At 38.0% G+C, this 13,709-nt stretch overlaps 1 protein-coding gene across 2 annotated transcripts in view; it reads left to right on the top strand.

Annotated features, from left to right (window-relative positions):
* Positions 1–11,637: 11,637 nt before the first annotated feature.
* LOC139120222 (uncharacterized) overlaps positions 11,638–13,709 on the top strand; it is a 38,660-nt gene continuing 36,588 nt past the window's right edge. Inside the window, exon 1 of one of the 2 annotated variants that reach the window (XM_070684428.1) lies at positions 11,638–12,143. In XM_070684428.1, the coding sequence (XP_070540529.1) occupies positions 12,088–12,143 (56 nt within the window). In that variant the 5' untranslated portion in view covers positions 11,638–12,087. The remainder of the gene's footprint in view (positions 12,144–13,709) is intronic. The other variant, XM_070684429.1, reaches the window with a different exon arrangement.

Below are 13,709 nucleotides of genomic sequence, written 5' to 3'. Positions count from 1 at the left end.
TGTGGTCTTATAACCTTGTTTTTTTGTTTTTGTTTTTTTTGTTGAAAATTCAACTTTCTTGTCAAAGTCTTGGTTATTATTATATGTTGTTACACGGACATATCTCAGCAATTTACCTTAATTAAACCAGTAAAAATACTTTTTTGGGTCGCACAAGTTTCTGGCTAGATATTGAAATGGTCCGTTATTTTGGTGTGAGTTTATGTGTCGAGAATTCTCCCTTTATTGTATCATTGACTTTGTAAATCATTAATGACACTTTGAGGAGAATACTCTATTGTAAATTTGAAAGTTCAGTGTAACTTATTGATGTTAGCCATAAATTCACATTAGCTCAGTTTCTGTTCCCATATAGATCACGAAAACATCATCTCTGAATCGTTTCCAAAAGGAAAGTCTGCTTCTGTGTAGTTTAATGACCTCAGTTTCAAGGTTGTAGAATGTTGTATCAGCGATTTCCGGCGAAAGTGGTGAACCCAGGCTATATGCCACAAATCTGTTGGTAGACTTTCTGTTAAATTCAACCGTGTTATGTTGCAGAATTATTGTTGGTAATTCTTTAGTGGAACGCTTCGATCTTTTCTTTATATTTTACAGCTGTAATTGATAGTTGATACTGAATCAAGTGCGTTTGTGACAGCTTGCTTCAGTTTGTGGAGTATTTGTGTACATCGAGTTACATCCAGAGTGACTAGTAATGCATTATATTGTATTGTTATCTTGCTTAGTTTGTTGGTAAAGTCCGTTGTGTCTTTAATGTACATTGGCTGGTTATGTACAATCAGTTTTAAGAACTAGTCTATATATGTATTCCGATATTTTGTGTGTTGGGCTAGAGCAGCCATAAATAATTTGGACCGTGACGACAAATGAATTTGCTGATGCTGTTGACTTTTTGAATTTGGATACTGCGTTGGTGTGCATATTATGTGTATTCAAGCGATCATGATATTTGAACGTATCATTTGTCTATTTGTTTATTTTAGTACATGTCCGTGTAGTTTTCTGGTTGTGTTGTTGCTGTCATTTACATGCACTTTTGTATCGTAATCTATTTTGGCTCAAAAGTCTGTGACTTTCTTCAAAGTAATCTGTTTAACTTGATATTGCTATTCCATTTCCCCTGTCTTTATCTAATGGTTTAATGCTAATGTTATGGTTCAATTTGATAGTGTTTTGATGGCATTTTTTCTGCCTATGTTATGTTAGATTTGGTTGTATTGAAATGCATTTCGGAATTTTCCAGTGATAAATTTTAAGCCTATATTCAATGTTATTTCAGGAGTTAATAGTTCAACACAATTGGAACTAATCTGGGATAATTGGATGGTGACGTAATGTCGATTTAATCTTCAAATGTAATCTAATCTGCTTTTCTTTTATATTACACACTTGTTTTTATGAGTAATTTGCGATACTGCAACATTCAGCTATATGGCATCGAACACTTTTCAGAAATTCGCAAAATATGAAAATCCAATTATCCCAAATTAGTTCCAATCGTACTGTTCATATTCCGAGAGATATTTTAATACATTTAGAGTTCTTAGGGATTTGTATTTGGTACGCCTGTTTGCGTCTTATTTTTGTTTGTTTCTTTAATTAATTCTTTTCTTTTGCTTCCATTATCAGAGAAGCTTTCCTCATTGCAATCTGTTAAATTTTCTCTGTGTGTATTTTGAATATGATGGCCTGGCCATCGTATTTCAATGATAGTTCTTTGGCTGAAAAATTTGGTGGCCCTGAAAAAAGCCCTTTGGTTCTGTTTGGGGAAGTATTTTTTTGCACGTAACAACTTATATTTTGAGTTAATGTGTAAGTTGTTATTTGACTTCTTCTTCGAAACGTCCGAGGAGCTTCTTTGCTTGTTGCATTTGGTCTCTTTCTGTTAGAGATTGTATTCCTTGTAAGACTGTTGTGGTATTTTCGTTTGCCAGTTATTGGACCGGTTATATTTATGTTCAGGCATGTGTATAATGTTGAGAGAGCTGTATGAAACACGGAGCCTACTTTTACCTCGTTGTAGACTTTTTGTTTCGCCATAGTATCCCAACACTGTGTCCAAAATTATAGAAGACGAACATATTAAACATATTACGAGTTACATAGGAAAACAAAGAATATCCGCAAAAATAGTATGGTGTGTGGAGCTGCCTTCCCCTTTGCCGCACCAATTAATTTAGCATTTATCGTAGCATTGTTTATAATCTACTTTAGTACAGTTCAAGCTTTCCTATAAAATATGGTTTATGTGTTAATTTATGTAAATTAGTATTTAAATTTATTCATCTATGATTACTAACCTTTTTTTAGTTTAAGCACTAATAGAAATGTGCTTTTACTAGCAGACTTTAACAATATAAAGCCTACTTCTACTGCTTCCAATGGTAATTTGTGATAATATTGTATTAATTTATGCAAATTAGTATTTAAATTTATACAGCTATAATTACTAACCTTTTTTTAATCGAAGCACTAATAGAATAATCGCAATCATATCAATCTATAATCCAATGACAGTAGGTCAGAATTTGTAAGACAATAGTTGTAAACATAGACACAAATGTGCTTTTACTAGAAGACTTTAACAACATAAAGCCTACATCTACTGCTTCCAATGGTAATTTGTGATAATTTTGTGTTAATTTATGCAAATTAGTATTTAAATTTAATTCATCTATGATTACTAACCTCATTTAGTTGAAGCACTAATAGAAATGTGCTTTTACTAGCAGACTATAACAATATAAAGCCTATTTCTACTGTTTCCAATGGTAATTTGTGATAATTTTGTGTTAATTTATGCAAATTAGTATTTAAATTTATTCATCTGTGATTACTAACCTTTTTTTTAGTTGAAGCAATAATAGAAATGTGCTTTTACTAGCAGACTTTAACAATATAAAGCCTACATGTACTGCTTCCAATGGTAATTTGTGATAATTTGGCGGCCATTTTGTTTATGCTAATTATCTAAAATTGCTCAATACTGACAGAGATCCAGTAACTATTTTTTTCACTTTGGTTATCTTGACTAGCAAAATCCGGTTTAAAAAAAACTTAAGACCCTAACACAAGGTTCAGCACAAAAGTGGATTGGCTGCCGGACTATTATTGCATAAAAAGGATGTAAACTCCTCTTCTCTGCAGTGGTAGTAGATTTGAACGAGTTAAAAGGAGAGCCAGTATTGCGTATATACGTGCTGAGAAATACATGCTCACACACGAGCTTTTCGCTTGCGCTGCTGTTCAAATCAGATCAAATCACAGAAGTGTGCCTGTGGTGGTAACATGTGCCTGTGATATAATTGCCTGTATACATGTTCGATGTACGTCTCGCGAGTGAACAATTCAAAGTGAGAACAAGTGAGAAGTCGAAAACGTCGGCGCCTGGCCAGACACGGACGGTAATAGTTCATGCGCAATGTTTCGTAACATGAAATAGGTAATACTGATGAAATCACTGATGTGTTCAAAACGTCAAAACAAAGGCCCAGCCGCCAGCGCGTCTTACCGCAAGATATTCCCAGCTGTCAATCAACTTGTCAAGTGAAAACATCGACCCGCCAAACTCAAAAGATCGTGGCGCGAAATATAAAAGTTCTACTCGCCAGAGCAAATCTGTTAAACCACGCCTCCAATTTTGACCTCAAATTTCACGATCAACCACTTTCTCAGACGTTGTTCAGACATTGTGGTCCTGTCGACTGGCGCGGCCGGCGGACATTCTGTCGTTCATCTTTGGAAAATTGTAAAATTGTGAGACGATATACACAGGATTTACCCGAACAGAACATCGACACGCCGCGGGAGAAACAACTAGAGGCATGGCTCGTAATCATGGACTATAGGACTTGTGTGAAATATGCAAGAACTGGAAATCAAAGAACTGGATTTTGTTTGAGTGTTGTTCAGAAAAAAATTCACATATTCATCACAGTTAGCAATATTCTCATCGGTGAATTTCTCATAGGCTACTGGCGTCAGTTTTTTAAAAGTCCATTCCCAAACTGACCATCGGCTTCTCACACATCGTGCGACGGCACTGGTTGAGACATCTTCTGCACTATTGCCATATTCGTCATTTTCGTTTTCTTTGTTTTTCTTTGAGAGATATCTAACACTTTTAATACACGATACAAGCGTTGCCATAAATTTCGTAATCCACGATCGCTGAAACGGAACTTTTCGCCACCTCTCTGCATGACGAAAAAATCGCCAGTAACTTTATCCCCACCACGCAGTAAGATTTCCATGACAATCAAATCCTGTAACTTGGGCAAGATTGCCTTTCCATTCCTATATCTCCGTTTGAGCCATTAGGATGTCACATGACGAAGGTAAATTAACCAGAGAATTGGTTCAAGTCGGTGAATTTTCGAAAAATAAAATGATCTGTAAAAGTTCATCGTGTAAAATTTGGCAGCCCAGGTCAGGTTTACGTAGCGATCAAACGCGTTTTTATTTAGTCTGTGCAGGTACAGTGAATGCCAGGTGAAACTTCCCTGTATCGCGTTCACCCCACTCAATGCGTTCATATCCTACTCACACGTTTCACTTGAAAACAGAACACAAAACATTGCAATGCATTCCAAGCGTTCACCCAACTCACACGATCACAAATCATGAACTTGAACCAAGTTTAGTAAACCAGTAAGCAAATCAAAAGAAAAGCTGTGCACAAACACGCTTCAAACACAGTGTAAGTGTGCGATGGTCGGCTTTTGGAAGGTGGGCGTGGTTTAATGTTATTGGTCTGGGCAGTCAAACTTTTCTGTTTCGCGCGTCGATGTTTTGAATGTGGCGGGTTCATGTTTTCGGTTGACATGTCTTGCTGACAGCCGGAAAAAGTTGAGGTCAGACGTGCTGGCGGCAGGGTCTTTGTTTTTACGTTTTGAACACATTAGTGATTTCAGCAGTAGTATAGATCGTTCGCTCGAGTTAGAGAAAATTAGAGCGTTGATTCTATCTCTGCTGATTAGAAAGTTGTACCACACGCCAACTCTTGCAGCTGCATGCACCCATAGCCACTGAACTGTTGATACGGTCAGAAATTCTGGTAACTTCCAACGGATTTATGATTTTTTTTATACTCGCATGATGTTTTATTTTTTACAATCTTACAAGATGGACATCGGAAAACTTATATTTTGAACGTTTCATGTCGCCAATTGTTTTACACCATCGATAGTTACAGACAGTATAAATTTTTGTACTATATGTTCAGGCAAAATGAAAACTATGGTGTATTTCCGATTACATGCTTTCAAAATTAGGGCAGGTTGTTTGGGAGTTTGTACGTTACCATTGTCCAATTTCTTAATCCTTAGGTCTTGCAGTCGTTCAAAACATTGTAGCTGTGAATAGATCCTTCATAACACGTTTGCTGATTGGATAGTGTTCTTATATCACTGATGTACTTATATGTCTGAATGACATCAAAACTGAACTAGCCACTCGATCACTATTCTTCGACTCGGATCTACAGTAAACAGTACTGTCACAGTCACAGTCCGTTTTATTACATGAAATTATGATTCGCTCATGTTAATCTGATGACATGCATTTAACTAAGGATGAACATGACATTTGTTCTCATCAATTACAGTATTTGTGCTACCATAAACCACTGCTTGTGTTTAACTATAAGCCCCTTCCCTACTTTTAGAGATTTTTTGAAAAATTAATGCCGCACATCTGTGTATAATTCTAGTCTAACTAGTTTAATTCAAATACGGAATACAAATTTGACGATAGTATAGCCGGATGTATCAGATATGTGGCGTTGCGGCTTATTAATTTTGAAGACTTCTTCACTGGCCGTGTCTCAAGGCGATATCACCAGAGCGATGCATGCAACATGGCAGTAGCGCTAAAGTGCATGTGTGAAATGGTAAAGAGTTGGGGAAACATTTCTAATACGGGTTACGAAACTTATAAATCATCACAGTCGGTAAGGTCATTTTTCAAACCATGGAAACTGGCAAAAGGTATGAAAATAATGCAATATTGGAGTTGTATGTATTCCATTCAAACTTTATTTCCACTTCAACGGGTATTATGTGGTCGTTACCAAGTAAATAGACATGGCCAGGAGCATAAATACTGTAATACTGCAGCAGTCGTAAAATGCGCTATTTACTGACTTGCCTTTTTAATAGAAATATTACATGTGAATTTTCATTCTCTAATGAAAAATTACCTCATCTTCAATTCAAAGCAGTCAAGTCGCCTGTCTTTCTGTGAGTCGAACAATATTTGAAATTCGGAGTTTATCTGTTCAAGTGGTGACAAAACTATCTCCAGAAGACAAAGCCATTTGCTACCTCACCATTTTCAATGGTCCACTCAACGACTTAATTCCGACTGAAATCTTACCACAGGGTACCTAGGAATCTGGTTGTTGTTGTTGTTGTTGTTTGTTTGTTTATTTGTCGCGTTATTGTGATTGTTGACCAATAAAATTCGACGAACATAATTGTTGTGTTGTTGTTAATTTTGCGAGGCATAGGCTTACATGTTATGCTATCATATTATAACGTACGGCCACTAGAGTGAAATGATGGTATAGCCCCGGACCGAATAAAGACCAGGTACTATAGGTATTTTGTGACACGCGACACATGCTCACGCTTTTCAGTGTTATTATTTCTATTGTGTATGTTCGTTGCTTGGTCAGAGAAACTTTTTTCTTCATAAAACTGAACGTTATAAATGAAAGGGTGTTTTAGAACTTTACGCTGGAAGGAAATAGCGGTGTTTATAACAGACCACATGCTCATTCCGTGCAGCGATTCGCCAGAATACGTCACGGGACGAGAAAATAGATACGTCTAGTCTCCACTGAATCGACAAAAGTGACATCAGAGGGTATTTTTTCGGACAAAAAAAAAAAACATTTCCCTGGGGAAATAGTTTTGACCAAATTTGGAAAAGTGGCTGGTCACGTGACCTTAGTGTCGTCTGCAGCTTTGAAACGATGGCGGGTGACTAGAACGTGATGTGCGCCTGGGATGAGCGACAAACCTCTCTCTAGAAACAGATAGATTTTCCATTCCAACAGCGTAGGAACTTGACCAGCACATCGACGACCATGGAACAAAAGGCATGCAAGTGTTGCGACTCTGTCTATGTTTCTCTGTGGTGCAACCAAGGAGGTTGCTAGGTATATGCTTAGAATATTTTTTGGAAGAAAGTGATACCTTGTACTACTGTAACCGCCGTGGAAATAGCTCTGTTCACGGTTATAGGTTTGTTACTAAATATAGCTGTACGCGCGCGACATCGGACACGCAGCTTGAAATGCGGACAAATTTTATCAATGTTGCATGCGTGGCTGTTTTTGCAGCTTGTACTCTGAGTCGTGAATATGTTTTTAGTATTCACTGTTACACTAGCAGTCGCCCACTGAGATGTATTTTCGTCGTTCTTGCGTGCGTAATTTTCAAAAGCGTAATCTAAAAATGCGGACAAATATTTATTTTTGAATACTAATGAGAGAACAGTGACGTAAACTGTGAACGGCCCTATATCGCCATGTAAACTAATCACAATGGCTTGTTGCGGTGTAAAATATCAAAACATATTAAAAACTATAACATACTAGAACACGAACGTGTGGTGTATTGTAAATATCTATAACCTGGTCTTTATTCGGGCTATAGGCCTATAGCGCCCGTTTATTACCCCTCATGGCCGTGTGTTACTAGCCCTGCGTACGATGCTGTGTGTTCCGCTACAGCTAATAGCCCCGCTAATAGCTGTAGCGGAACACACAGCATCGTACGCAGGGCTAGTGTGTTACCAGAAACACATCGCTATTCCCCTCGGCCTACGGCGATGTGTTTCTGATAACGCACGGCCCTTCGAGGAAACAAACGGGCGCTATAGCCCCCATGACCGGATAATAGGTGTTTAATATGCTTCAACTCCCTGTATGAAAACACTACTGTTTGACATCACATTTCTTTTCTACTCACTGCCATCGACTCGGACAACAATAATGCAATTATAATGAAATGACAGTGTATTAATGCATAATCAGCCACCTTAAATTTGACTCATTTGGCTTAAATTTACCAGAATGAATGCAGCACTATTTGTTTTAATCGTTAAAATGCACACGTTTGACAGATTTTCAAACACTTAAAAATTTCCAAAACATTTCTGCAAGTCAGGTCTACCGCTTGAGGGCGCTCAGTTTGAAGTTCTTTGAGTCAGTAAATTTTTACAATGTCAGTTTTGCGTCAGAATCCCTATATTAAAGTTAACATAGGAATTGCTGTCATTTTGAATTTCCACTATCGGTAAATATTTGGTAATTTGTTTCTCCTGTACCAAAATTTGCATGGTGATAGCACACCAGCAGCCGAGGGCGCTTTCTGCGTTACTTGCTGCACAAACTGTTGTGGAGTGACCGTGAGTTTCAGCTCATGAGACCAAAAAAGAGGCGACATGAGCCTTGAGGTCGCATTAGAATACTTTATTTTGCGTCCCCTAAAGCGAGATTCTTACGATTTTCAGGGACAAACACACGGTGTATTGAATAGGACTTTATCTCGCAGCGTTTTTTACTACAAATCTTTGAAGAAGTTTCTGCTCTGATTTTTGAATCGGAACTCACATAATGGAAACAATCGGGTAACTGTAAAACATGTGTGTATGAAATTTTCTGAGTTTGTATTTCAACCTCTTACCCGACCTGGCCATCTTGAAGTAAAAATATACTCATGTTTCCGGTAAAATGCCTCCGAAAATTAGGGCGGGCAGGTCGGGGAATTTTTTATTTTTGTTCTTTTTGGCTGAGACCCATAAAATGGATTAAAATTTAGAGAATTTACTCTTAATGTTTTAAAAATACGAAAAAAATATCCAGGGCAGGCTTGTTTCTCTAGAGTCGGTCGGGTTACTGGAAATACATATTTTTTTTAATTTCATGATTCACATTTCGTGATAAATCATAGTAGTGATTAGTTACATTTTCTAGCACTCTCGTAAATTAATTAAATACAATCGAATTAAACAACACATTTTTAGAAATGTCTTCCCTTAAACCTCTACTAGAATGTAGTATCGTGTTTGTGAAGACGTCCGCCCGATGTCTGCGTGGGTGTTTCGCATGTCTAAATTGCATATAGATTAGCTGACACTTTGGTGTTAATTTATCATGAACTTTATGTTCTTTATTACCTAGCGGGCCGAGAAAGTGAAAAAGAAAGATGCGAGAATTTACGCAATGGAAAAAAATAATTCCGGGTGAAGCAGGGAGAAAAAATAATGCCCCGGAGTTCCAGCCCCCCCCAATACCAAATGGTTCATCCCTCATTAACTTCGCTATCTCGAACATTGTGTTGTCCGCTGTAATAGTTTTTGACAAGGATGTCATCATTCTGGACAACGCAGTACGTCCTTGCACACGATGACAATTCAGAACTTTCATCACTGCAGGGCTCCCCTAGGTCACCAAAATGATTAGCCAACTTATTAGCCAAATCAAAAATCCTTTAGCCATTTTGAGTAAGTTTTAGCCAGTTTATGATCTCAAGTGTGGCAACAGCTTTCTCGTCATTCAGGAGTCCCTAATTTTACAAATCAAGATGTTTTGTATGATGTTCATGATGGTTATTACATTAAAGAAATTGTGTTTAGTTTTTGCATTTATAATCTGTGTTTTTATGACATTTCAGGGATATAAATCCTTTTTCATTTTTGGTAGTAAACTTTAAACACCAGAAATAAAATTAGATAGCAATTGAATTCTAAAAATCTGGTGGCAATGTTAAGTGTATATTACAAGAGGTACAGATTGAATATTTCCGCCACATTCAGTTAGTATTCACAGTATGATAGCTTGTCATAAGTTACAGGCTTCTCATGTGGCAAATTTATGCAGTCTTCCATAACCTAAATGTTTGAGCCACACAAGTAAAACAATTTTCCATGCAGAAGACAGCATTTATGGTATAGCACAATGGCAGTGTAGATGAGATTATTGTGGTATTTAAGGCCCCGGTTTTACTTGTATGTCATAGTTGTGATCAAGCAGGCTGAAATAGCATCTTGAGTATAAGTACTTTTCTTGAGACAAAAAGGGCTAGGCCAAACAAAACTCTTGTAAAAAAGACACAACGATATATGTTCATTTAAATTACTCACTGTTTGAGGACATTCATTGTTTTAATGATTATGATAACATTTTAGCCCAGATATATTTTCATTTGATATTTTGATATCATCAAGAAATGTCTGGTGATGTTCACTTCTAGAACATTAAACTGGTGGAATCTACAAAAATATTAAAATCATTCAGAATCACACAATTCCTTGTATAAGTTATAGCAGTTTGAAAGTAGGCCGAATGGGAGTCAGTCAAGCTGAATGCCATTTAAATTGGAAGGCAGCAAAATTACCTTTCACCTATTGGACCACCCTAGGTGGTTCTTGTGAACCATAATTGTGTAATTAGGGGGTCTTCATGCCTGACATCACATGATGAGATGACCTAAACTTGACCTTTCAGAAAACCTCAGTTTTTCTCCATTTCCTTTGTATTATGGCTCCGTTTGTGAAAGTTTCCTTTGAAATTATGGTTTTTACTATCAAACTGAGTAGTTGCAGGCCAAATTTTGATACAGCAAAGAAGGTGAAACTTTTGATAGACTCAAGGACGACCCAGGACTCACAGAAGCAAAGCAGGCCTCAGTGTATTCATGGACGTTACGTTCATGATGTATTGTAGTATCGAACAGCAACAGTGTTTGTTTTAGGTACCAGGGAATTCGGAACTTTGTAGAAAGGAGATTAAACTGTTTTCAATACATTGCAACTTTGTAGGAAGGAGGGTAAACTGTTTCAACATCTTACAACATTTTATTGTTAGGTGTAGTTTTCTGTTGAGGAGGTCTAAGAATTCAATAGCCACTACATTAGCCAAAAAGGAATTTTTGTAGCCATTTTTAACTTTCTTTCGCATTTGGCGAATTGGCGAATAGGTAGTGGGAGCCCTGATCACTTTATCCAGTACAAGGTTGATCATTCCCGCGAGCCAGAGCAATAATTTCCGCCCCGCTGACCGACGCAAAAATCAACGGTAACGGGTAGCGCCAAGCTGTTGCCGTAAAGAATCGCGTGGTTTACGACGATGAGGTTGATATATTTTATGTAAGCCGTCGATACGTAAGCCGAACTGATCTAAACCTGGTTAAAGCTATTATATCCACGGTCCGCTAAAATTTATGGAAATGAGCCACATTATTCACTATTTCTATATGTAAGAGTAAGTCTGTAGTGGTGGTATAGAATATATTTAAATGCATTTCTTTATATTATTTAACGTTATATTTATTCAAGATTTGATGGTGATTGTAAGTTTTACGGTTTTTTTCAGCGTCTTTATGGTTTTTAAAATGTCTATGGATTACGAAGTACAATGCTGGAAGCGTTAATTTCTTGAAAGACGAAGAGTATTACGGAGATGACTCACACCTCCAGAACTTTCGTCACTTTATCCGGTGCTAAGGTTGATAAATTTTATTTCATGTAAGCTGTCGATAAAATTTCACGTAGGCCGACTTTTTTTTGAATTCGAACAGGTAGCCGCCTATTTTACACCATCCAATCAGAGAATTGTGAGAGGTCACATCGTGTCATGTCATGACCTGCTGTCACCTCGGAATATTTACGGATGAATAAAGGAAAGTCCCTGCGTCATCTTAGGTTTGCATCGGATACTTCTGCTCTTGTGACTCTTCAGTCAGTCAAAACGACGACTCCGCCGTCGCTTATTAAAGTAAAATCATCGCCACCACAGCATTGCAGTGAAGAAAGAGGTCTGCCAGCCCCGCGTTCGTTTGGAAGTTTTTTTACCGCATTGGACATGCAGCTCCTGGGCTGTATACTTTTGCGGCCTGGCCCTCTCCGGTTGTGAGAATTCATAGGATGACGCATACAACGATCTGGAAAATCGCATGTTGAGATTATTTACTCATAATTGGGTTCAGAGTTGATGCAGCATGCATGATGTATGCAATGCAACAATTTGAGCGAGAGTGGTGAACTTCCTGGCAGAGAGTGACGAATAGAGGCGACATGATGACGGCACGTACGCATACTCACACCGATGCCAGTCACCAAGCAAATTCAAGGTACGTTAGAGACATGGAAAATCTGAAGAAGTAATACAAAAAATCGAGCCCCCTTTGTTAAACAGCTTCATTTTGTCGGGCTGGGAATGGGGAGGTGTATGATCGTCTGATGATCATATCCCCATCATTCATATCGCTATTTGCAATCTTTTTCACTGTGTGGATTACCAATTCTTCAGTATTGTGAATAGAGAGCCTCTAAAAAATAGCTGCAATTTGTAGCCCACAGGCCTTTATTTGCCTTGCTGGCTGTTCAGCACTACGGGTCGGGGTTGAATAGCCCACCCGGCAAATAAAGGCCCGTGGCGGGCTTGATTGCAGCACAGTCACTCGTGAGCTATTCAGCTCTGGGACTATTCGCCCCATAGACGTGTGTATGGTTTTCTCAAGCATATGTACACACGTCTATGGGGCGCATAGTCCAAGGGTGGAATAGATCACAGGGGACTGTGATTGCAGCAACCCCTATTAACAAAGCCTGAGAGTGTGACAATTAACCTACTATATTCCCTCTGCATGCTGCATGCATGTCTAACCCGATGCATGTGAAAACAAATTGCCTGTCATGGTAAGCTTAGTACATGTACACCCGTGGCCACTTTAGTGTTGATCAAGCCTACTTGATTGATACAGACAGAAATTCTGCTTGTATAAAGCAAAAACTGACCCTACTACCAAGGGTTGTAAATGAGAGCTAACGATTGGTACTCTGTGTTAAAAATTGAGACGTTTGATACCACTTCCATTCATTAAACGCCTCTACGTGATAATTAGTTTATAGCAAATGATCATAGCAAATGATCACGACGGAATCATTAGCTAGCTGTTTTATTATTAACTAGCTAGGAATCATTTATGATCATAAAATCATATAATCATATAGTCATTTATGACTAGCTAGGAATCTTTTATGATTAACTAGCTAGGAATCATTTAACGTGAGGTCATTATATTAGATATCAGTTTATGGAAAGAAATTTTCGGGGTCACATGACTTTCCGTCGTGATCATTTGCTATGAACTATGAGGCAACACACTTTTATGAGATCACTGCTGTAGCATCAGGCAGACTTGTGTGTCCCATGCAGACAGTGTGCCTGCCGGGGAAATTGAAATAAACAAGACTTGTACATCATTACATGGACCAGTGCATGGTAATTAATGTTTAATACATTGTATCTCAATCTTGAACACATGGTGCCAATCGTAAACTCTCATTTACAACGCCAGATTGAGCTAGTTGTACGAACAGAATTTCTGACTGCATCAAGTGGGCTTTATCAACACTATTAAAAGTGGCCACGGGTGTAATTGGTAAAATGCAGCAGAATTTTAAGTGAAAGTCAAGTATGCGTAATGAGTTGGTTACTTTAAGGTGAGGTCATCACATTAGATATCAGTTTATCGAATGAAATTTTCGGGGTCACACGACTTTCGGTTGTGATCATTTGCTATGAAATGACTGTAATGCATTAGGTCATGCAGAATGTGTTATTGGGTAAGTGTTCCTGTCATTTTCCTCATGTCTACTAATGTAATAGGTCATCCTGGCATTACTTTTCAGGG

This window comes from Ptychodera flava, chromosome 20, assembly GCF_041260155.1.
Source record: "Ptychodera flava strain L36383 chromosome 20, AS_Pfla_20210202, whole genome shotgun sequence".
NCBI lineage: Eukaryota > Metazoa > Hemichordata > Enteropneusta > Ptychoderidae > Ptychodera > Ptychodera flava.
This window is presented reverse-complemented; position numbering and strand designations above follow the sequence as displayed.